The sequence below is a fragment of the Protopterus annectens genome, chromosome 1.part1, assembly GCF_019279795.1.
Source record: "Protopterus annectens isolate FY-2018-M chromosome 1.part1, PAN1.0, whole genome shotgun sequence".
Classification (NCBI taxonomy): Eukaryota; Metazoa; Chordata; order Ceratodontiformes; family Protopteridae; genus Protopterus; species Protopterus annectens.
In genome coordinates, this window is record NC_056726.1 from 427,939,385 (window position 1) to 427,963,422 (window position 24,038).

Consider the following 24,038-nt stretch of genomic DNA (forward strand, 5'->3'; position numbering starts at 1 on the left):
CGTTTGAGGTCTTAGTTTTTTAATTTATTAAAAAAAAAAAAAAAAAAAAGTGCAAAAATTTAATGGAACCTTTTTCAATGGCATATTCTCGGATTTACAATGGGCTGACTAATCAGCGTGCTCCTTTTTGAATATTACTGGCCATTGCAGAATTATAAGTATACTATAGGAAAACATCTTCAAGTAGAGGTCACTGCAACATCTGATGCATACCCATCTTATTGGTATTTTCACCCAGCCACAGACTGCAAAAACAGCATTATCTTCCTTAGGATGCACCATTATGGACTTTTGCTAGATACTTGCGTATGCAACAACACAGCTCCCTTACAACACAGCTCCCTTACATAGCCCATTGCTGATGGGAATCAGTTTAAGCCAAAATTTCCCAAAGGGAAAGATGGCTGTGGTAAACAATTAGCCTTTCTTATCTATGACTTAGTGAAATTTGCAGTATTCTATCTGATGTGTTGTAAGTGTGCACCAATCTTTCCAAGGGAAAAACAGTAAGGCAGGAAATATATCAGAAAAGATTAAGCAGGCTATAACCCATAAAGTACTGGACACATTTTATTACATTTTCCTAGTAAAGTTAACCCTAATGGGCCAGACCCATCTTTAGAGGGGACCTGATCAGAAAAGCTCTGACTATATATACAATACAAGCTCATAAGTTACAAAGCAAATATGGCCTAAACAGGCAAATGTAGGAACATGTACATACATGGCAGCATATACATCTGATACATATACACTTAATAAATGTACAGTTGTGGAAAAGTGAATTTATCACACTTTACATACTACACATGCAGTTGCAGTAAAGTACATACATATGCAAAATAAATGTAACTTGCTATAAGCTAATGCGGTAACCAAAATACCACAATTAATAAAGCAGGTAAATGGATAATGAATGAATGTACCTGTAAATACATAACAAGCAGACTACTCCTTGGAAATGGAGTTAATGTTGACTAACGTATCATAATGCTGTTATAAAAAAAAAAGGTACAGGAAAGAAACACCTAAAAAAAACTAATAAAAATATTCATAAAATCTAACAAACAGCACAACGCCTCACAGCTAACTAGAAATAAACAGTTATACAAATGCGCCAGAAGAAATGTGTTAAGCTGCATCTTATAAGCATGAGATTTAGAAAACATTTGCATTAACTAGGCCCTCAATAGCATGTGCGAAATATGTTACCACAACACCTTTTTCAGCCATTAAAAATAAAAGCAAATTCTCAAAGTTTTTTTTTTTTTTTTTTTTTTAGCACAAAAACTGCATGAATGACTATGCACTAGGAATGGCTAGTACAGTAAAATTTAAAAGTAAACTTAAACGGAATTCTCCCACAAATGCAAGTTTTATGGAAAATATGGTCAAAAGCTTATTTTATTATGTAACATTCTTGGGAAAATTAAAGTTATGTACTTACCGCAAAGGCAGATCTGTATTGTCTGACTTTCATTCTGTTCAACATATGGCTTTGTCTGATCTGATTGGATCCAACCTCGGCACAATCTCTGAAGCTTCCCAGATCCAAGGTTCTGACTCCTCCCCTACCCATAATTCCCTGAACTCTGCCCTTTTACCTCAGATCAAGTTTGTCCCTACCAGATATCAACTTGGAGGAATATTTACCTTTAAAAATGGCCATTCACTAGCCTAATGAAAAAAACTAAACAAGGGGATCACAATCTAATAGGACTGTACACAGACAGGGTCCACATGACCTCCATTTGGTTATCAGAAGCAAAAAAGAGATGAGAATTTGTAAGAGGGTAGGAGGTTAAACCTGACAAAAATCAAACACTGATCTATTGTTATGTTAAGTACTTGACTTTCTTATCTGACGCTGCCTATGTTTGTCTGATTCGGCATATGGGACAAACTTGTTTTTACCAGAGTGCATCAAGGAAAGACATTCCTGAGAATGGTAGAACCAAAGGAGGAACGTGATCTAGACTTTACATAAAATTTATAATGATACACAAAGGTGTAAACTGCGACCAAGTTGCATCAGCGCAGATGTCATACAGTGGATATAAAAAGTGTACACAATGCCAGGTTTTTGTGATATAAAAAAAAATAAGACTACAATAAATTATTTCAAAACTTTTCCCACCTTTAATGTGATCTATAGACTGTACAATTCAATTGAAAAACAAACAAATCTATTAGGGGAAAAAATATAACAAATAAAAAACATACAATAAGCTGGTTACATAAGTGCGCACACCCCTAAACTAACACTTTGTTGAAGCACATTTAGGGTCCTTTAGGGACTTGCTTCAGAAACCCGAAATTCCGAAACATTGAATGTCATATGATCGAGACCACATGATCAATGTTTCGGAATATCGAAATTCCAAAACAAATCCAAAGTAAAAACAAAACAAAAAAAAAAAAAAAACAGTTTAAACGTTTCTGCAGGGGGGGCAAACCCCCCTGCGCACCCCACTACTTGTATACCAACTTTGAGATTGCACTACAGAAAAAGGGAAATTTCCCATTCCACTCTGTATGCAGATCTCCGTTCAGAATTTAGACATTATAAAACTTCGACCATATGAATTTTGAAGTTTAGGATTTCGAGATTCTGAAGGGAACCACCTAGAGTCCCGCCATCGGAAATATGGCATACTAAATGTGACTGCTGAAGTTAGTGAGGTAAGCATGTGAATAAAGTCCATTATCTTTCAGAACGAAGAGGTGGGAGTAAAATTCTCAGCTTCATTCTAAAAAGATCTCTAAAGTTCCTTAAAGGAGCAAGGTTTAGGCCTGTTCTAAGAGCTCTGCAAAGGCAGAACCAGGTCCCCTTCTGAAAGGGGATCAGCCAGCTCCAAGACATTGGCATCCAACTTAAAGCAAGCCATATAGAAGTTTAATACAGTACTAGCAAGGATCCTTAGAAGCTTTCCCATAACCTCAGAATTAAAGGAAGGCTGACAGCCTTTCCAATGTCTGGCCCACTGAGGACTGGAACCTGGAAAAAAACAGCTAAGAACCTGAACCCCAAAATGATAGAAATAAACAACCTCTTGCCAGCCTGTTCAATGTTTTAGACTCTTCACAACCAGCAAGGTGAAAATGGTGCTGTGCTGCTAACACCTATGATAGACTGCAGAGCAAGAAATTCAAACATCAGATGTTTACAGAGGTTCTCATTCCACTGAGATTATAACTTATAGACAGCATCTACCTTTTCTGTATACTGATTCTTCCAAGCTGCAAACACGACATCCTTGAGTACAGGCTCTATAGGAGGTAAAGGCCAATGGCTCTCCATCGGAGGGGAGGGGGAGGGTAATGATAGCAACTCATTAAGATGCTTTAAATAAGAAGGCAAGTGGGGCCACCAACAACTCCCATGAAGGAATTCAGCTTGAAGGTCTCCTCAAAGGATGAGAGATCCAAACGAAAGACACAAAAGGGAGAAGATGATGCCCTTATTGGTTTCAGAAATAAAGGCTTAGTCGATTATTTAAGTATCCTTCCAGATCACAGAAAATGAGCTCAAATGTTGGGAATGGTAAAGCCCAGCTTGTTGAACAATACTTAGGATCAAGCAAGTGACTGATGAGTGCTTGAGATCATGTAATACGATACTAATGCTTGGGATATGGAGAACTGTCATAGAAAGAAATTTAAATGGAAGAAACTCAGAATTTTATGTATATAGTTAAAGTTTTACAAAGTTATCACTGGTTAGAGTTTTAAAAACAGTAAAATAGGAGAAAAAGCAAAAAAATACTGCATGTTTGGAGAACAGGAAACCTAGGGAAGGTGTCAGGACAGAGTGGCAAGAACAGAATATGACAGAAAAGTAAAGAGTGGTCACATGACAAACTCAAACTGGAAAATAAATGGCCTGAGAGGTCAAAGGTAAATAAAATTCTAATGTATATTACTAACTTACGACAAAGGTAATTTCTACAAGAAAACAAAAACATGAGGAACTAAGGGAGATGACAGAATCTGAAGATTGCCAACAGAACTACGCTGGAGGTTTACTGTGGGAGGGTTAAAAGACAAAGGAAAAAGAGAAAGATATAGAGACAGATCAAGGATCAAATAGAAGAGGCAGAGACCCCAGATAAAGAGACAATCAGTGACAACAGAAAAGAAGTCAAGCAGAAGATGCTAGAAGAGGATATTTCAAAGCTACCCAAATAAGAGACATATCTTCAGAGAGACAAAGATATAATACCAGATGGCAAATGAGAATGTTAGAACAAAAAGAGAAAAGCCACAAGATTAAGAAACAAAATTTATGGAAACAAGGATGACCTACAGAACAGATAGACAGTTGAAATCTAATAAAAAAGAAAGGTGGTAAACAGAATTTAAATTATGACCAAGAAATTTGCAATTGACACAACCCTAATAAAAATGCTGGGAAAAGAAAACACTACTATAAACAAATGAGAAAGAGACAGGAGGAGGAGCTGGTAGGAATTTCAACAGAAGAATAAATCCAGTCAAAGGAATATCATGAAATATAGCAACACTGAAAGGGTATGACAATGAAAAGGATGAGCAAAACACAAGACAAAAATGAATATGATTATTAATAGAAGCAAGAAAAAGGGTCAACATGAGATTAACGAGCAGATTTTATAAAGCACTACTAATGAGTGGAATAACAGAAAACAAACTAAGGAAATGGTACGAGGTAATGGACACAACAGAGTCAAATGTGTACACACCTTGAGAACAGCAACTAAATTCTGGAAATTCATAATATTTGCACGGAAATGTCTGCATAAACCATCTTTGCACCCCCACAGGTTAAGGTTTTCTACGGTTAAACCAATTGTGATGGAGATGTGGGCAAGAAAAGATGGGAGACTGGCAACTTGTGATGGAATTGTGGACAAGAAAAGATGGGAGACTGGCAACTTTTAAGTGTGATAAATTACAAATATTCCCTAGAAAGGTACAGGAACTGATTGAAACAAAATAGTGGAATATGAATGGAAATGACAGAAAATAGATTTCTACTGGAATTAGGTGGTCAGATGAGGAAGAATGGGCATGTAAGGGCTATAATATTGCTAGCAATGACAGCCAACAAAGCTACAAAGCAGTGAACAGCACAAGAACCAACCTTAGAAGAGGTTATGGGATTAGTGAACGACATAAAATGGGAGTCAAGATCAGGAAGACAAATAAATATGAAAGTAAGTGGAAGGACTGGGATCAATCTCAACAACAGGATTAAGAGTCCGAATAGAAGGAAAGTGAGAAGGGAGAGAGGAAAGGGTTAAAAAGAAAAATTAACTGTGCACTAAAGAAATATCCAAAAACTAAAGAAGCTGTGGAATAAAGGACTTGTTACCCTTGGTGTGGGGTTAAATACACTGTTTAAAGATAAAAGCTATACTGCAAAGGCAGCAAAAGGAAAGAAACGGTGCATCATACATTAAGACTACACCACTGACGTAAAATACACCAACAGTTTTACATAGGGAAAAAACTGGGATCTGCCTGCTAAAGACAATGATGAGACCAGAGGACCCGTGTAAATTCATACACCAGCATAAACCCATGTGTATTAAGCACATGTCCCTGCACCTTTGAAGAAAGACATCAACAGACGAGTAGCCATCTGAAAACCAATGCTTTGGCGCATATCTGGTGAGACCTGATCATACAGAAAACCCCAATGAACACTCAACTTGGGTCATTGCATGTGCTGGAGGATTCCAAGGGTGAAGAGCGATTTCATAAAAGCTCTAGCCAGTCAAGTGTGGGGTGTGTGGTCCTTGGGTTGCACACCTCTCAAAACCTTGCAAATCCCAGTAAGCACTCCCGAGGGATGGTACTTGCAGACCTCCTGCTGTTACAATATCACAGGATGAGCATAAGTTTAATCCCTCTCTAGTTGAAAATTGGAACTTTAGTACAAAGCCATCTTTCACAAGGATTTGCCTTAAGGGTGGTATGATCCAAAATCTGCCCTTCCATATTTTTATCCTTCCCATAATGCTGTAGCACTGGAATGCAATCACATGAGGTACTCTCACCTGCAACTCAACTCTAGGTGCTCTTCAAATCTGCCACCTGATGAGATATAAACTAGGCTTGGATTTCCTATGCGAAAGTCTTCTGTATGTTCTCAGCTGTTCTCCAAGCTTGGGCCATTATCAAACAGTGCTGGCTTGTTTGTACATCGTGCACATTACCACATCAGCTCACATGGCCCAAAACAGGCTGCCCAACCTGGGCATTTCTGTTATATTTGAACTCTTGGCATTCACTAAAAGCCAGTCTTCTAGCAGCATCCCTTCATTCCACTTGATAATTACTGTCTATGTAAACAGCACATCAGCTCTCCCCTAGTGGTTGCTGGAAGACAGGATTGGGGGGTGCCCAGACAGGCAGAGCTGTCACACACAATGTCACTATCTTCCAGGGGATGAGTGATGCAGTGTGGTGGCCTGGGGTCAAGCATTAGGCAACCCATTTGAAATGTCAGGACTCACTACAGCAAGTCCAGAAACAGACTGAGTGGCCAAAAAAATGCACCTGTATACCAAGTCTAAGACAGCCATTTCTCAAGATATTCCCTTTTATCTGAGGCATGGCAATTTTAGAATTAGAATATACACATTTGGGGGTGTGGGGTGCTTGCCATTCATACAGTGGGATACAGTGAGGCTTGTCTCTGCAAAAAAAAAAGTGTACAGGAGGAGTGATGTTCGAGATTCTCTCTTCTGGAGCTTTTTTTCAGCATATTGGCACTTTTCATTTGAAGTGGCAACACTGCAATAGGAAGCCCATACATTAGGTTCACTAAGCCACCGATGGGGGATAGCTTTTCCAGTGGGGACACAGTGCTCACTAGCAAGGTGACTGCATGTTGGGCCACAGTGGTGAAATGGCTCACTTGTCCCACTGCCCAGGGATGAGATTATACCAAAGAAAAAAAAATGACCTCATTGCAAGAATGCCACAAAAAACATATCCTCATGGCTGCTTAAATAAAGCACCCTTGTGCAACTCTGCCTCTGCTCTGGGTGGAATCTCCACTGCAGAAAAACTACTTCTTTCGGCTTTTCCCGGTTAAGGGTCGCCACAGAGGATCACTGTCCGCTCATGATTGGCAGTGGAGTTTTTATGGTGTCGAGTTGCCAGCCCGGCATCCAACCTTCCACAGAAGGCACACACACACATGCACTCATGCCTACGGCCAATTTAGTGTGTCCAATCCACCTACAGCATGTCTTTGGGATGTGGGAGGAAACCGGAGCACCCAGAGGAAACCCACGCGACCACAGGGAGGACATGCAGACTCCACACAGAAGGCACCCCAGCTGAGAATCGAACCGGAGAACCTCTTGCTGTGAGGTGGCAACACTAACCGCTGCACCACCGTGGCCGCCCGTCCACTGCAGAACAAATGGGCATTTTCTGCTTGAGGGGAGACTTGATGGTGATCAGAAGTTGGGGCAAAAAGAAAATAGAAAAAAGAAATACAGTTGTGCAAGATCTTACCATAACAAAATATATATTTCTCTTCATTGTTGCAGTATTCTTTACACAAGGGATTTCCTGCCTAGGATATCCCAACATCCAGCCAGTATACCAAAGCCTTTAGATCTTATAGGAGGAATACATTACATATATGCTTCCCACACAAGGTGTAGGTCATAAAGGTGAAGTACGATCTCAAATACTCATAACTGAACTCCCCTAGGAGGGAGACAGTACCCTCATGGACAAAGAAACACATCCAGAAAGAAAAAGTTAAGGAAAAGGAAGCAAGAGCCCCTTGGCCAGGAGGGTAAAACACACAGGGTCAAATGCTGGAATCATAGATAAACTTACTAAACTGGGCATAAATCCCTACATCACTCGATGGGTTGCTAATTGGCTTACTGACAGAACCCAGACTGTAAAAGTAGCAGACTCCAAATCCAGCTCCAGATAAGTGGAGTCCCTCAGGGTTCAGTCCTGGGACCTCTCGTTTGGCATCTACTTCTCTGAAGTACGGGCCAACACTAAGGGACTCTGGCTAACAAAGTTTGCAGATGACTGCAAACTGGGAGCCATTATTGAATCCCTAAATGATGTGGACATTCTACTAAACGGCCTTACAGAAACAGATGCTTGGTGCCAGAGCCATGGGCTCAAGCTTAATGCCAAGAAATGTATAGTTATCCCCTTTGGCAAAAAACATGTACCCATGAATTACCACATAGGTGACAGTACACTAAACACCGAAAGTGTGATGAGAGACTTAGGGACACAGGTGGACAGTGGTCTCACCTTCGATAACCACATTGCCACAACAATCAGGAAATACTTCTATGTGGCACACCACATCACTAAGGGCTTTTCATCCAGAAAAAAGGAGGTCATTGTCCCACTATACTCATCCCTCAGACCCATTATAGAGTACAACGCCCCGTTTGGTATGTACCTCAAAAGACATCTGCAACAGCTGGAAAGGCCGCAGGAATACCTCACTAAAAGAATCACAGGCCTAAAGCAGATGCCCTATGCTGACCGTCTAAAAAAAACCTCCAGCTATACTCTGTGGCATATCGTCTACTCAGAGGTGATCTCTGCTTAACATACAAGGCCATGTCAAACCCTGAGCTGTTGGGACATGCTCCACTTAAAGAAATCCCAATCCCTCAGTCACGCTCCAGGGATCTAAACCTTGTCATCACAATGAACAAAACATGGAGGGACAGGTTCCTGACCCAGAACCTCCCCATACTCTGGAATAGACTTTGCATACATGTCAAGTAGAGCGCCTCCTTAGCCCTCTTCAAAAGGAACCTTGACGATTGGATGGGAGATGGGAAATTCACCCTGGGTATCACGTCAGTCACCCTGCTAGACAGGGGTCCAGGGAAGTAAATATTGTGGGAAGAACTATCCAGGGAATTGTTATGGCTAGCCTTGTATAGGCCCTAGGGCCGATAGCCTAGTATCAACCTATGAACCTATAAAAGGGAGGGACCGAATACTGCAAGAGCGAAAAGGACATATACTGTTAAGATTGCACACAACTGTACTAAGTCCTTCCATATCATTGTTACAGTATTCTTCTCATAAGTGAGAGTACAACAGCTAAGAAGAAAGCAGGGAGGAGGAAGGCACGGAAGAGCCCTCTACTAACTCGTGCAGAATAGCCCTGGCAAAACCAGCACTAGCAATAACATCTAACTTATAATGTTGAGTGGAAGTATAAACAGTGGACAAAGTAGCAACCTCAAAGATGGGACTGGTGTGTAAACCCTTAAATAAAAATCACCAGATCAGGCAACTGCCCAGGTAGAATGCACCTTTACAGACGAAGAAAGACATTTGCCATGAAAAGAACAAAAGGAAATAGCCTTAGAAATCAAGGATAAGATGGTTTGCTAAGAAATAGCTGAAGTCCTGAGATGAAAAGAAAAAAGGTTGCTCAGACTTGTGAATTGCCTTTGCGTTATCTTAACACCTGAGCTGTCTACGCAGATCTAAGGTGTGAAGCTTCATCTTACTAAAACTGTGATGAAGGAAAAAAAAGGAAGGTGAATAGACTGATCAAGGGACAACTTGGTCACCACCTTGACCATAAAAAGGAACATTAGGTCGAAGAGGCATCCTGTCTCTGTGAAAAACTAAAAAAGGAGGAACAGCCAAGAGTGTCTGAAGTTCAGACACACTCTTGGCTGAAGTAAGAACCAAAAGAACAGTCTTCCAAGTACAGGGATGTAAGGAAACTAAACCAACCTGTTTAAAAGGTACTTGAGTCAATTTCTCAAGTATAAAACTGAGATCCCAAGAAGACAGAATATGCTTGCTGGGAAGGCTGATTTGAAGGACACCATTATGAAAATACTGGACATTAAACCAAGAGGCCAAAGGAGGATTCAAAAGCATACAAGGAAAAATTGCCAAAAGGTGAACTTTAACTGAGGAATATGCCAACCAAGCATGGAGCAGATCCCACAAATAAGAGGAACTGGTACAGAGAGGGGATCCTGATGGTGAGACAGGCACCAAGCAGAAAATCTCTTTCATTTGAATATACACGATTTTCTGGTAGTTGTTTTCCTGGCCTCCTCCAAAATCCACTGCACATGCTCAGGAAAAAAAAAGTGCTGGAAAGGAATCAAAACCTCATCACCCACAGTGTTAGCTGAAGACGGATAAGAGATCCTTTCTCTTGTGTGAAAAGATCCACCTGGTGATGTAACTTGGGGTGACTCCCCTGGCCAAGTGACAGACGTGGGAATCAATACTGTCTGGGCCAAAAGGAAGCTACCAGCAAGATTTTGGAAGAGTTCTGAATGATCTTGTGCAGAACTCATGACAACAGAGAAGGGGGAAGGCACAGAGAAATATCCCTTCCAAGGGAAAGACAGGGCATCCACTTTCCAAGCTAGAGGACTTGGTACTCTTGAACAAAATAGAGGAAGCTGTCTGTTCAGGGGGAGGCAAAATGATCTACCAAGGAATACCCCCACAGATGGACTATGTCCAGAAACACATCTCTGTGAAACATTTGTTTGTGAGCCTGTGCTCTGAACCTGCTCAATGAGTCTGCCAGTAGATTGTTCTCTGAAGGAACGTAAACCACCTGAAGAGTTACTTGATACCCGATAGCTAAAGAGCTAATCTGCAAAAGACGTTTGACCTAGTACCCCCCCCCCCTGCTTGTTGACATAACACATCACGGTGACAGTCTGTAAAGACAGAGGGGCCAGGGTGGAAGAGGGAAGAAAAGCTTTCAGAGCTCTCCTCTCTTATGTTGATATGATCTGACCTCTGATGAGGAGGCCAGAGACCCTGAACCTTTAAGGGGCAGCAAGAAGCTCTCCCACCAAGTTGGAGGCATCTGTGTACAGTTCCTGAAAAGGAACCGAAGCCTGGAAGGGAAGCCCCGGACTGAGATAGAAATGTTGAATCCACAACTGAAGCTAGAGTCTGAGGCAAGGAAGTAAAGGAACAGGGACCTCCAGGGGGGAATGTTAAAGAAATACTGATATGAGGTACCACTGAAACATCTTCATATGGAGCCTGGTGAGAGGAAGCATGAGAATAATAGTGGAGGCCCTGAGAAATTCCCTACCCGTGAGAGAGGAAGTAGAGTGTGGAAAAAGGCCGTCAAAGACAAAACCTTGGGAGCAGGAAGCATAGGAGCAGTGTGAAGCCTGCAACTGAGAGAGACATGATCCCGACAGGTTGTCAAAACTGATTTCTTGAGATTTATGATGAACCCCAGAGTTTGTAAAAGGCAAGTGTCAAACTGGAGATCCTGCAACAGACTGCTGGGAGAAGGAGCTTGAATAAGCAGGTCGCCCACATGGGGTAAAAACTCTGTATCCCCCAAATCCTGCAAAAAGCAGTGACAGGAGAAAGGCATTTGGTGAATACTCATGGGGCAATAGAGAAGCCAAAGGGCAACGCAGAGAACAGAAAATGCAAAGAAGCAACAAACGTAAAAATTTCCTGAAGAGAGGGTGAATGTGAATGTAAGCATCCTTGAGGTCTAGAGAAACCAAATATGTCTTGGGAAGAGGAAACAAGGTCTGAAGACACAACGTCCAGAAAGAAGGGACCTTGAGAAAGGTGTTGAGCAAAGAAAGATCCAGAACAGAATTAGTTTCCATGCACCCTCCTTCCGAAGAACTAAAACAGAATGCAGAACCTCAGGAAAATGAGGAAGCTATTCTAGACGAGGTTGATGAATGCCTGAAAGCGGGAGGAGGAATTTCCAAACCATGGAATACCCCTGACAAATGACAGACAACACCTAAGAGTCTAAGGTGATCTGATGCTCAATTAGAAGAGAAAAAAGGTGGTGGGACAGAGACCTGGCCGAGAAGAAAAAGTCCAACATCAAATAGAAACAGGCTTGTCATGAAAAGAAGGCTTTTGAGAGAAGAGTGGATTTAGTAGGGAGGAATGCACCTAGATCCCTTCTTACCTTTAGGAGCTGGGCGAGTCTGCCTACGGACAAAGGCAAACTCAGAAAGGTAATTCCTCTGAAATTTGGGGATAGGCGAGACAACATGTCTGAACTGCTGCAAAGCCTTACCCTTATCCTGGAGGGACTTAGATCAGCAGCAGCTGTCCCAAGAAGATTATCCAGAAGGGCATCGATCAGCTTGGCTTTGGTATGTAAAACCTGAACACGTAGCCAAGAATAATGCCTCATCACAGAGCCAAAAGCAACAGCCCTGGATGAGGCATCAGCTGCATCACAGCTGCATTTTATGGTGTGAGGGGCAACCTGGGAAGTGAACCCAAGCAGGGGAAAGAGCTGAAGCCTCCCCCCCCCATCAGAATCTGGAAGGTCAGACACCACCTTAGCCATATGAGAAGAGAGCCAAAACATACCTAGTCATGTGGGTTTGGTAATTAATGGCAGCAATTTATACTTTTTTACCCAACCTTTCCACAGCTCGACTGTCCTTATCTGAAGGAAGAAGTTTAATAGATGGCAACAGCTTAGGGTTTTATCAGAGGAAAAAGAAACCACTGAAGGATCATCAGAAGGTAACTTTTACAAAAAACTGCAATCCTCAGGCACCTTGTAGAACCTGTCAGGTTTATTAGCTGGAAGCGAAGAATCAGGAGCTACAGAGGCAGCAAAAAAGCTGTCCAAAAGGACTGCCAAAAGAGAGGCACAGCAGATGGCTTAGGAGGCTCCATTTGTGAAAGCTTATAATACACCTCTTTTGAATGTCAGAGATCTGGACGCAATCTCATTTAAAGTACTCCATCATAAGAGCAATAATATTGCCAAAGGGTAATTCTTTCAAGGGGGAGTTTGGGCTCAAAGAATCCTCTTATTCTGAGCCACAGTCTAGAGAGGAAGTAATTTGAAAGTAGTAAGCAAGGAGATTCCTCCCCAGAATCCAATTCCTCATTTGAGGAATCAAATTTCCTAGACCTTTTAACAGGAGTGGAGGAGCAGGGACCAACACCCCTTCGGGAGGTATCAAGGCCATTAAAGCACTGAACAGACCCGGAGTAACATCCTGCCATTCACACTGGGGATCTTTAGCAACAGGAATAATAGGTTTAGTTTTCTGCTTTTTCTTGAGTAGGATATCTGTCCTAAAGACCATTGGCGGGACTTAGTAGTCTTCCTTCACTAAAATCTGAGGAATCCTCCTCGGCAATAATCAGCAGAGGTTCCCCCCTCAATGTCCGGGACAGTCACTGGAAAGTCTATAACGACATGTGAAAATTTGGATCCATATCAGCCTCTGACAAGGTCACAGTAGGGGAGTCTAAGGCAAGCAATGGATGGTCTACAAAGCTTTCATCAGCTTGTAGACAGACATCTGGGGAAGGCAGGACAGCAACTGGATCAGGCCTATACTTTTTGGCCTTCTTCTTGGCAGACTAAACTGACCCATGGGATGGGTGGATTCCACCATAATACCCTGAGACAACAGTTTAATTCACTGGTTCTTCAAGGTACACGGATAAAAAAGATCAACGACTATGTAGGGTCTTGGGGACAAACGCTAAACAGAGCACTGTGCATAGTCATGGGAAGCACCTAAACAAGACACTGGTCACGACAGTCTGAGGAATCTGCCTCCCACCTGAACATTCTCCCATCTTAGATGAACAGTAATACAACACAAAAGTGAAAAAAAAAGAGAGAAGAAACCCCAATGGGGCAGGGGCACTTATATGAAGACTGCTAGGTAATTTCAAATGTATACCATTATCACAATTTTAAATCAAAACATTGTGTAGCCATTAAAGAGAGAGAGAGATGTGATGGACTGGCATCCCATCAAGGACTGAATCTCTAACTTCCACACACTGGCAGCCAGATTAAGGTCTGGCTGCCCTACCACTCTATCACTAGCAGCACTGTCAGCTGACTGGAGAGCTACATGGTACAGATGGAGGCTATGCTTTTTGAGATGCCATCAAAAAAGCTTGGCTTTGTGTGCGCATAACAGTAAAATATGCAAGTATATGTACAAGAATTCTTTAGGCAAATGCCATCCATCCTTCTTTAAGTATGAAAGAGGAGTAATGTTAGTTCTCGTGGTATTTTTGGGAGGTCAAACCCTTAGTGAAATGTGGACTACAGAAATCAAATAAGAGTACACTTAAATAAGAATATATATTAAAACTACACGATCTTCATAAAACATTAAGCAGCCAGTAAATGTGTGTACTTGATCCCTACAGTCAAACTAAGTAATTACCTCAGGAGATGTCACAAAAGCATGTGTTGCAGGGTTAGCATCATTTCTGCCAACAAAGTTTCTGTTGTATGATGTCACGATTGTATTCTTCTCACCCTTTTTTACATCTTTTCTATGAAAGAAAACAAAAAAAATGAATGCATTCTAGAAGGAGACTGAACTATCATGTACCACAGCTGTAAAGTAGTTGTGTACCTACCATAAATATAGATGTTCGAGTGTATTCACTGTTGCAGTCATTACAATTGGGTTATCCTGCTGGCAGGCCACCCGCAGTCGGCCTGAGTTCCAAAGTCTAGCTCCGGGGTCAGTTGCTGTCGCCTCCTCCCTGACGTCAGTGCACCAGGGGGTATAAAAGATGCAGCCAACGCCATTTACTTCAGTTTTTCTTGCCCCAGATGTCAGGTGCCCCTAAAATGATAGGCTAAATTATGTCAATAAGCATGCATGCTCAAAAAACAACTTTTCCTTCATCTACAAGCAAATACACCACATAGGTTGTATAGAGTAGAAAAGTACAGATAGGTCCCAGCAAAGAAAAAGGGGGATGGTGGGAGGGTAACCTGGACTGCAACAGTGAATACACTCGAACATCTACATTTATGGTAGGTACATAACTGTACTATGTTTATCGTGTTTCACTGTTGCAGTCATTACAATTGGGTTGAATCCCAAAGCTAAGGTTGGGAGGCTGGAGCTAAATAGGATTAGGAGAAGCTATCAGGCCCTGCAGAACTGCATTAGCAAAGCCTGCCCTGGATTTAGAGTAGAGAGGCAAGTGATAGTGCTTTGTAAAGGTATGCACTGAACTCCAAGTTGCAGCCTCTAAAATGTCTTTGGTTAGTATTCCTCTGAGGAAGGCTGCTGAAGTGGCTGCTGCTCTGGTTGAATGTGGCCTAATGCCCTTCGGCACTGATTTCCCATGCTGTGAATAGCAGAAACAAATGCAATGTCCTATCCACTTTAAAATAGTCGGTTTTGAGATGGGCTTTCCTTGTGATGCTGCAGCATATGCCACTAGAAGTTGTTCAGTCTTTCTGAAAGCTTTAGTTCTGTCCAAGTAGAAGCGTAGCTGTCTGTGAATGTCCAAAGAATGCAGAATTCTCTCACCCTTATTCTGTGGGTTTGGATAAAAAGTAGGCAAATGAATTGTTTGGTTAAGGGCCACACTAGACACTACCTTAGGCATAAATGTAGGGTTTGTCCTCAGCAAAACCCTGTCAGGATGGAAAATGATAAAAGGCTCCACAGCCATGAGTGCATGTAACTCAGACACTTATAGCGGAGGTTATTGCTAGGAGCAGAGCTGTTTTCCAGGATAAGAATTTTATGTCAGCTGCAGAGGCTGGCTCAAACAGGGGCAGTGTGAGTTTTCCAAGACGTAGTTGAGATCCCATGCAGGTATTGGTGCTCTCCTTGAAGGTCTTATGTTTTTGGCCCCTCTGAGGTACTGCCTTAGTAACAGATGAGAAAAAATAGGTGGTTCTGTATTGTAATGAGCTGAAATGGCAGAGGCATGAATTTTAATTGATGAAAAGGAAAGGCCTTTATCCAGCATCTCAGTTAAGTATTGCAAAATCTGAGGAATATTTGGAACAATCACGTCAATACATTGTCCTTGGTTCCAAGCACAGAATCTCTTCTATTTGTCTGCATAAGATTTTCTGGTGCTAGGCCTCCTGGCCTCCAAAATAACATCCATCACTGCTTTAGAGAGGTGTGTGTCTTGAGAGGCTACATTATCTGCAATGCCGCCAGGTTTAAGGTCTTGAGTTGGCTGTGCAGTATCGGACTGTCTTGTTGGGTCAATAAGTGAGGAATTTTAGGTAATGTCCCGGCTGGGCAGTGAGACAAGCTCTTTAGGACTGGGTACCAGTGCTAGCGGGGCCAGTCTGGGGCAATCAGTATCATTTTTGGTTTCTCTTGTCTGACCTTGAGGAGTACCTTGGGGAGGAGAGGCAGAGGAGGAAAGGCATATACTGTTAGATTTTTCCAGCTGAAAGATGGAGCATCCAATTTCCATGCTTGCTTGTGATAAGTCCTTGCGCAGAACCTTGGTAGTTGTGAGGGGAGGCAGATAGGTCTATGTCCGGGCATCCCCAGGTCCTTGTTATCATGCTGAAGACTTGTGGATCCAATTTCCACTCGTGGGGATCTACTAGGTTTCTGCTTAGTTCATCTGCCAGAGTATTTGTCCTTCCTGGCAGGAATTGTGCTTGCAGATGTACTTGGTAAGTCGATGCTGTGTGCCACAAGTTCATGGCTAGCCTGCAGAGAGGGTAGGAATGTGTGCCTCCCTGCTTGTTTATGTACCACATGAATGTAGTATTGTCCGTCTTTATTAGTAGTTGTCCTGGATGAAGTAGATCCTTGAAGGATCAGGGCATTCTGAACAGCTAGCATCTCTTTTTGATTGATATGTAGATGCATTTGACTTGCGGACCATGTGCCCTGAATACATCTTCCTGCCATATGGGCCCCCCAGGCATAATCTGATGCATCTGTTGTCAATGTCTGCCTGGCTGTGGTTAAGGTGAATGGCTGTCCCGTGTTGTGGAGACAGGTTTTTGCCCACCATCGAAACTCCTGTTGCAGGCAGGGAATGAGGGTAATTATTGTTTCCTGGCTGTGGCAATGTTGAGTCCAAACACTTTTTAGATACCACTGAAGTTTCCTCATATGCAGTCTTGCATATGGAATTAGCAGAATGCAGGATGCCATGAAACCAAAGGCATGCAGAATTTTTCTTGCAGATAATTGGGTCTTTGTTACCAGCATTTTGAAATAAGTAGTCAGTTGTCTGTTTGTCTGTCGCGAGATAAGCTATCTGGGCAGTTGTATTTAAGCTTTCACCCAGGAATATTATCTTTTGAGTGGGTACGAGTTTTGATTTCTTCTCCTTTACTGTGTACCCCTAGACTTGTCAGTAATCTTTTTACAAACGCCAGATGCTGTAGTAGAATGTACTTGTTCTCCGCTTGAACAAGGCAGTCGTCCAAGTAAAGATATATTTGTATTCCTCTGTTTGCAAAAGGCAATTACTGGTGCCAGGCACTTTGTGAAGACCTTGGGTGCAGTAGATAAGCCAAAGGGCAGTGCAGAGAATTGATAGTGCAGTGAGCCAGCTTTGAATCTGAGGTATCTTCTGCATGTTTGTCTGACTGGGACATGCAGGTATGCCTCTTTTAGATCTAAAGTCACAAGCCAAGGCTTCTTGCCCAACATGGGCAGAAGCTGCTGTAGAGTCAACATTTTGAATTTTGGAATATCCAGATATGTGTTTAGAATAGATAGGTCCAGTATTGGTCTCCAGGCTTTGTCCTTTCTGAGTACCAAGAACAGACTTGAATACAATCCTTGTCCTTGTTCTTGCTCTGGTACTTGTTGAATGGCCCTCATGTCCATGAGGGATGAAACTTGTTTTTGTGCCTCTGCCCATTGATTGCATGGCAGGTCTGGCATACCGTTTTGCCTTGGCAGGGTGTGAAAGTGGAACCTGTAGCCTTGTGAAACTATATTTAGAACCCATTTGTCCTGGGTGATCATGTGCCAATTTTGTGAAAAAAGTGCTAGCTTTCCCCCCAAAGGGGCTGCCAAAAGATAAGTGCTTGGTGCTGGAAGTGGAAAGTCATTGAGACTGTTTCCTGTATGGCTGTGATTTTTCCTCTCCATTCTTGGAGGTAGAAGCACCCCATTGTTTAGGCCTGTATGAGCTTGGGGCTGTGATCTGCCTCTGGGGTGTCTATCTGCCCCTTTGTGGTCTGACACTAGAAAGGACCAATTTTTTGTAGGCCAGTTCCTGCTAAATCTGGGAGGTTGTACCTGCAAGAAATCCTTGACTGTTTGCATAGATTTAGCTTTGTCCTCCATTTTCTTCAACACCTCTTCTGCTTTAGCGTCTAATAGTTTTCCTTTAACATGATCTGGAAAATTTTGTTCTTTTAACCAAGCATGCCTCCTAATGACAGAACCTGTAACAGCGGCCCTGCAGGAGGCCCCAAGTGAATCAAAGCCACATTGCAAAGTATGCCTTCCAACTTGATCAGCTGCATGCAATAAATCCTGCATTTCTTTGTCTGCACATTCTGTATTTGCTGACATTTTCTGTTTAAGCAAAGACGATATTGCTGATACTTAAGCATATGAAATTGGCAATTTAAGACTCTTACAGCCAAGGTAGCAGAAGTATAAATCTTCTTGCCCCATCTGTCTAGGGCCCTAGAATCCCAATCAGAGGGGATAGGGGTTTTTGCAGTAGACGCCTTGACCCCTTTGGGACCCTGAGAAATGGTTTCTGGGTCAGCTGCAGGGTTCTTATAGAGAAATTTATGTGAATCAGGAACCCTATAGTACTTGTCTGGCTTAACAGGGGCTGGTAGTAGAGAGTCTGGAGAAAAACTGGACTCTGAAAATACATCTACAATGTCTAAAACAGGCGGGATAGCAAGGGGCCTGTGCTGGGGCAATAAAAGGAAGTCTCTGAGCCTTTTCTTGGAGTCTGAGTAGTCTTGGCTCTCCCAGTGGAAATGCTCCCTCATAGTATGCAGTGTTTCCCCAAAAGAATAATCCTCAGGAGGAGAGGCTGAAGGGATAGATTCTTCAGCATCAGAATCCTCATAGGGAGGAATAGAGTAAACCTGTTCAGCGGAGGAACCTGAGGAAATGGAAACCTGGTCTGAAGATTCATATTCTAACTCTTGCCTAGGCCTCTTTTCAGGAGGGGGATGGGAACCCCTGATCAAGTAAATAAGGTCTTCGGCCATTTTAAGCATCTGTTTTTTAGACATGGAGGCCTGTCCAGGTGAATGCTGTACTTGTTTCTTTGTCTTTAGAGCTGCTTTAGTCTTTGCCTTTGTAGCTGAAGTAGGTTTCACATATATCTATGTAGGCCTGAAAACACCCTCAGAAGACTATGCCTGCTCAGCGGCTCCGGACCCATCTGAAGGAATAGTTTCCGAATGTCCAATACCTCGAGTTTCCAGAGGCCCTGTCTGCTCCACGTGGAGTCGGAAGCGGCCTGTGGCTCTGAGGTAGTGGGCGTCAGGGGCTGCAAGCACCTCACTGAGAACCGGCGACAGGCCTAAAAGAAGCCTTGTAGTCAGTTCAGGATCTCGGATGCCTGTCCTTTTCTTTTCGTTTTTTGCAAACTCCGGTAGTCGGCTGATCCGATGGCATTATATAATTAAATCTTCTGCCAAAGTAATGGAATGCAAAATCGTACCGATGCTTAATAGTGCGTTGGTTAAATCTAGCACAAAACCAACAGCTAGAAGCATTATGGTCAGGGCCTAAGCAAGGAATACAGTAAGAATGAAAATCCTTATGAGGTATTTGCTTCCCACAAGAAATACAGTTATTAACTTTTTCTGACATCGGTCTGGAGCAAGAAAAAAGTTTCCCCAACGGCGTACTTAGCTTTAATGAAGACTTCGGATCTGAAATTCGAATTTGAAAACTTCAGGAGTCGGCCGACCGGCACTTGCAAACTGCTTTTGCTTCGGGCACCACGCAGCAAGAAAGACTGAAGAAAATGGCATTGGCTGCATCTTTTATACCCCTGGTGCACTGACGTCAGGGAGGAGGCAACAGCAACCGACGCTGGACGTAGACTTTGGAACTCGGGCCGACTGCGGGTGGCCTGCCAGCAGGATAACCCAATTGTAATGACTGCAACTGTGAAACACGAACATCTGTATGATACATACTGGCCAACTAACACAGTGACAGAATGTTGATCTGCATCACCAACTATCCGGTCCAACTAGTGTTTAGAGCTCAGTTGGTGGCATATAACAAGCCAACCAATGAACAGCTCTCATCTCTCAATGACAGTGTTGAAAGACAAGGTGCCGTTTTCTTTCTCCTTGGAAGTAGTTAGGAAACGAAACTTTATCAAACCACAAAGGAAAAAGAAGTTATGTACTCACAATAACGTTCCATGTATGTAGTCCATCTCACCCAACATTATTACGTGTGGGTTTGGAGCCGATCCTCTGCTCCGACTCGGCCGCTTAGAAAGCCTGAAAACTTCTGATTGGCTTGTGGCTAGGAGGTATCCCATGGAGCATGAGCACATTTCCCAGATCTTGTTTGCTACTAGTTTATCAGGATAAGACAGGAAAAGGACAAAGGTCCAGAAGAATAAACTGTAATAAAGGAGCCCTTTATGGTATAAACCACTGTAGAAAAGGAAAAAACTGTTTCCAGATCCTCCAGGAAGGGGGCTGGTGGGTGGGTTTGTAATGTCCGGCGAGATGGACTACATACATGGAATGTTATGGTGAGTACATAACTTCTTTATGTTATGTAGCCCTATCTCGCCTCCATTATTACATGTGGGACAGTGTCCCTAGCATCTTGAATGGGTGACTCACTGGAAAATACTCCTGAGCACCATGTAACCAAACGAGGCTCTAACCCTGGAAGTTAAATCCAATTTATAATGTGAAATGAAGGTATGAGGGGTAGCCCATGTTGCTGCTGCACATATATTATGAATAGGTGTCCTTGCTTGGAAGGCAGCAGAAGTAGAAAAGGACCTGGTAGAATGCACTTTAACTTTAAAGGGTAACTCCTTTCCTTGAGAACTGTAAATAAAGGAAATATAGCTAGAGATCCAGTTCGATAGTGTGACCTTAGAAAATGGCAATCCCATTCTCGCCTCAGCAAAAGAAGCAAACAGCTGTTCTGATTTTCTAAATCCTTTGGTCCTATGGATACAGAAACGCAGTTGCCTATGCACATCCAATTGGTGGAATGTATACTCTGCTTTACTGGAGTGATTAGGGAAGAACACTGGCAATTCAATTGTTTGCTTTAAGTGAAATTGAGAACACTTTAGGAATAAAAGGAGGATTGGTCCAGAGAGAAACCCTTCTTTGTGAAAAATTAAATATGGAGGTTTAACTGACAGGGCATGTAGTTCAGAAACTCATCTGGCTGATGTTATTGCCACCAGAAAAAGAGTCTTCCAAGACAGGAATTTCAACTGACAACTATGGGCTGGTTCAAAGGGTGGCAAAGTAAGCCTAGACAGGACTAGATTCAGATCCCAGGAAGGAATGGGGTCTTGAACAGGAGGTCTTAACATCATGGAACCCCTAAGAAAAGATTTGCACAGTTTGTGAGACATAAGATTGGAATCATTAATCCCTGCATGAAAATTGGATATTGCTGCTAGCTGAACTCTGAGTGTTGCAGCTGCTGAACCCTGGAAAAAGAATTCTGAAAGGAACTCCAAAACAATAGTAATGGGAGCTGTAAATGGATCAACTTCTCTGTTGTGTGCCAATATAGAAAATCTCTTCCTTTTACTGTGATACAATTTTCTAGTCGAAGGCTTGTGAGAAGAGGTAACAATATGAGTTACAGCTGGAGACAGATCATGAAGCCTGACTAGTGACAGAACTAGAGCAGCCATGCTGTCAGTTTGAGAGTGTGGAGACTGGGGTGAAGAGAACCTGACGTGTGTCAAGAGGTCTGGCACTGAGTCCAGAGTCCATGGATAGTCCAACAGGTGAGGCTCGAGAAAAGGGAGCCAAATCTGACGAGGCCAGTAAGGAGTGATGAGGATCATCTTGCTTCCCAACAACATTGCTTTCTGTATGACCTTGGGAATGAGTGGAAAAGGAGGAAAAGCATACAGGAGTCCCGGGGGCCAATCGTGGATGAGTGCATCTCTTGGAGACTCTCCCGGAGGGGGGATGAGGGAGAAATAGGTGCTGCATTTGGTGTTGATGGGGCTGGTAAAGAGATTGCAGCAGGGTTGTCCACTTGTGGAAGATCAGATGGGCTACTTTCTGGTTCAAGGACCATTCGTGAGGTAACAATATTGTTCTGCTTACGCTATCACGTTGGAAGTCCCCGGGATGTGCGTTGCAATGAGAAAGCGTTGGGAAAAAATTGCCCAATTCCAAACTCGCAGGGCCTCTCAACAAAGGATATGATCTGGTCCCCCCTTGTTTGTTTAGATACCAAACCATCGACATGTTGTCTGTCTGGATAGCTATTGTCCCTAGAGGGAGAAAGTCGTGAAGTTCTTGCAATGCCAGAAGCACCGCTCTCATCTCTAGGACACTGATATGCAGATGGGCCTCCTGATCTTGCCATGTACCTTGGACAGTCCTGCCTAGATAATGCCCGCCCACCCTATCTGGGAGGCATCCGTGGTCACAGTGGCAATGGGTTGGTGTGGTACAAAGGGAGTCCCTGTGGTAAGATGACCTGGCTGAATCCACCAGCGTAGATCCTTTTTGCATGAATCTGTGATCAGTATTTGGTGATGCAGAGGCAACTGCTGAAAGGACCACTGGGATGACAGGAGCCATTGGAGTATCCTCATATGTAGTCTTGCTAAAGGTGCCAAGGTTATGGTTGACACCATAGTTCCAAGAAGCTGCAACACCACCTTCGCTTTGACTCTTCGAAGGGGAAGTATCCTATAAATGTGCTGCGCAAGATTCTGTATTCTGTCTGTAGGTAGTCTGGCTATCATAGAAACTGTTTCTATGTTTGCTACTATAAATGTTATAGATTGAGTGGGCAAGGTTGAGGATTTTTCCCAGTTTATAGATATTCCCAACTGGGAACAGAGCTTGATTGTGGAATCTCTCGACTGAACTAGACGATGCCTGGTGGTGGCGGTCAGGAGCCAATTGTCCAGGTACGGAAAGACTTGGATTCCCTGACGCTTCAAATGAGCTGTCACTACTGCCACGCATTTGGTGAACACCCGGGGGGCTGTGGTGAGACCAAAGGGCAGCGCCCGAAATTGGTAATGATTTGGCTCCCAGCCAGAAGCATAAGTAACTCCTTGATGCTTTGTCCATCATTATGTGGTAGTAGACATTCTGGAGATCTATTGAGCACATCCAGCTCTCTTTCCCTAACAGAGGGAGTATGGATTGTAGAATGACCATTCAGAACTTGGACTTCTTTACATACTCATTTAACCTGCTGAGGTCTAAGATGGGTCTCCAGTCTCCTGTTCTTTTTTGGAACTAAAAAGAACCTGGAGTATGTTCTGAATCCTGTCTGGTCTGTTGGGACCTTTTGGATGGCTCTTTTTAATAGCAGCTTTTCTATCTCTATAGCCGCTTGATCCCTGTGATTGGGTGGCACATCTGGGATCCTTTTGGGAGGGCGTGGTGGAAGGGAAAAGGGTACAGAGTATCCTTTGGTGATAATTGTCTTGTACCCACTTGTCTCGAGTGAGATTTAGCCAGGGTTCTGGGTACAATGACAGGCGACCCCCGACTAGCTCCAGAGACGCACAGTCAGGTTCTACATCAGGAACGCTGACAGGGACGGTCACGAAAGGAATTGCGACCTCCCTGATTTTGTGGGCCTCCCCTGCCTCTAGGGCGATGTCTACCATTATTTCCTCCTCCCCTGCCTCTGAAGGAGGAATCACCCTGTGTATCCTGGAAAGGTCTCTGTGATTTCTTGAACCACATTTTACTGCTCTTCTGACCTTTAGGGTAAGGTCTAAAAGGAATGGTAAAATGGACTCCCACGGCAGAGAGAGCCTTTCCTTCCTGTTCCCACCTGGTGAGAGCATCTTTCACCTTGGGTCCAAAAAGAGAGGATCCGTCCACGGGGGCAATGGTGAATGCAGACTTAAAAGGCTCAGCAAAGTTGCATAGACGCATCCAGGAATGTCTCCTTAAGAAGACTTCTGAGCCCACCGCCCTACATGCACCATCAGCTGCGTAGGAGATCAGCCGCATGGAGGAGTTAACAATGGATGTAAGAGTAGCCAACTGAGTAGACACTGTAAATGGGACTGCTTCAGTAGAGGTACCCTGAAGAGTAGCTTCTAACTCCTTTAGGAGATCT

The 24,038-nt window shown here is 43.1% G+C and overlaps 1 protein-coding gene across 1 annotated transcript in view; it reads right to left on the reverse strand.

Annotated features, from left to right (window-relative positions):
• ACO2 (aconitase 2) overlaps positions 1-24,038 on the reverse strand; it is a 1,318,356-nt gene that overhangs the window by 196,573 nt on the left and 1,097,745 nt on the right. The window contains exon 19 of the mRNA XM_044075713.1: positions 14,202-14,313. Coding sequence (XP_043931648.1) covers positions 14,202-14,313 — 112 coding nt within the window. The remainder of the gene's footprint in view (positions 1-14,201; positions 14,314-24,038) is intronic.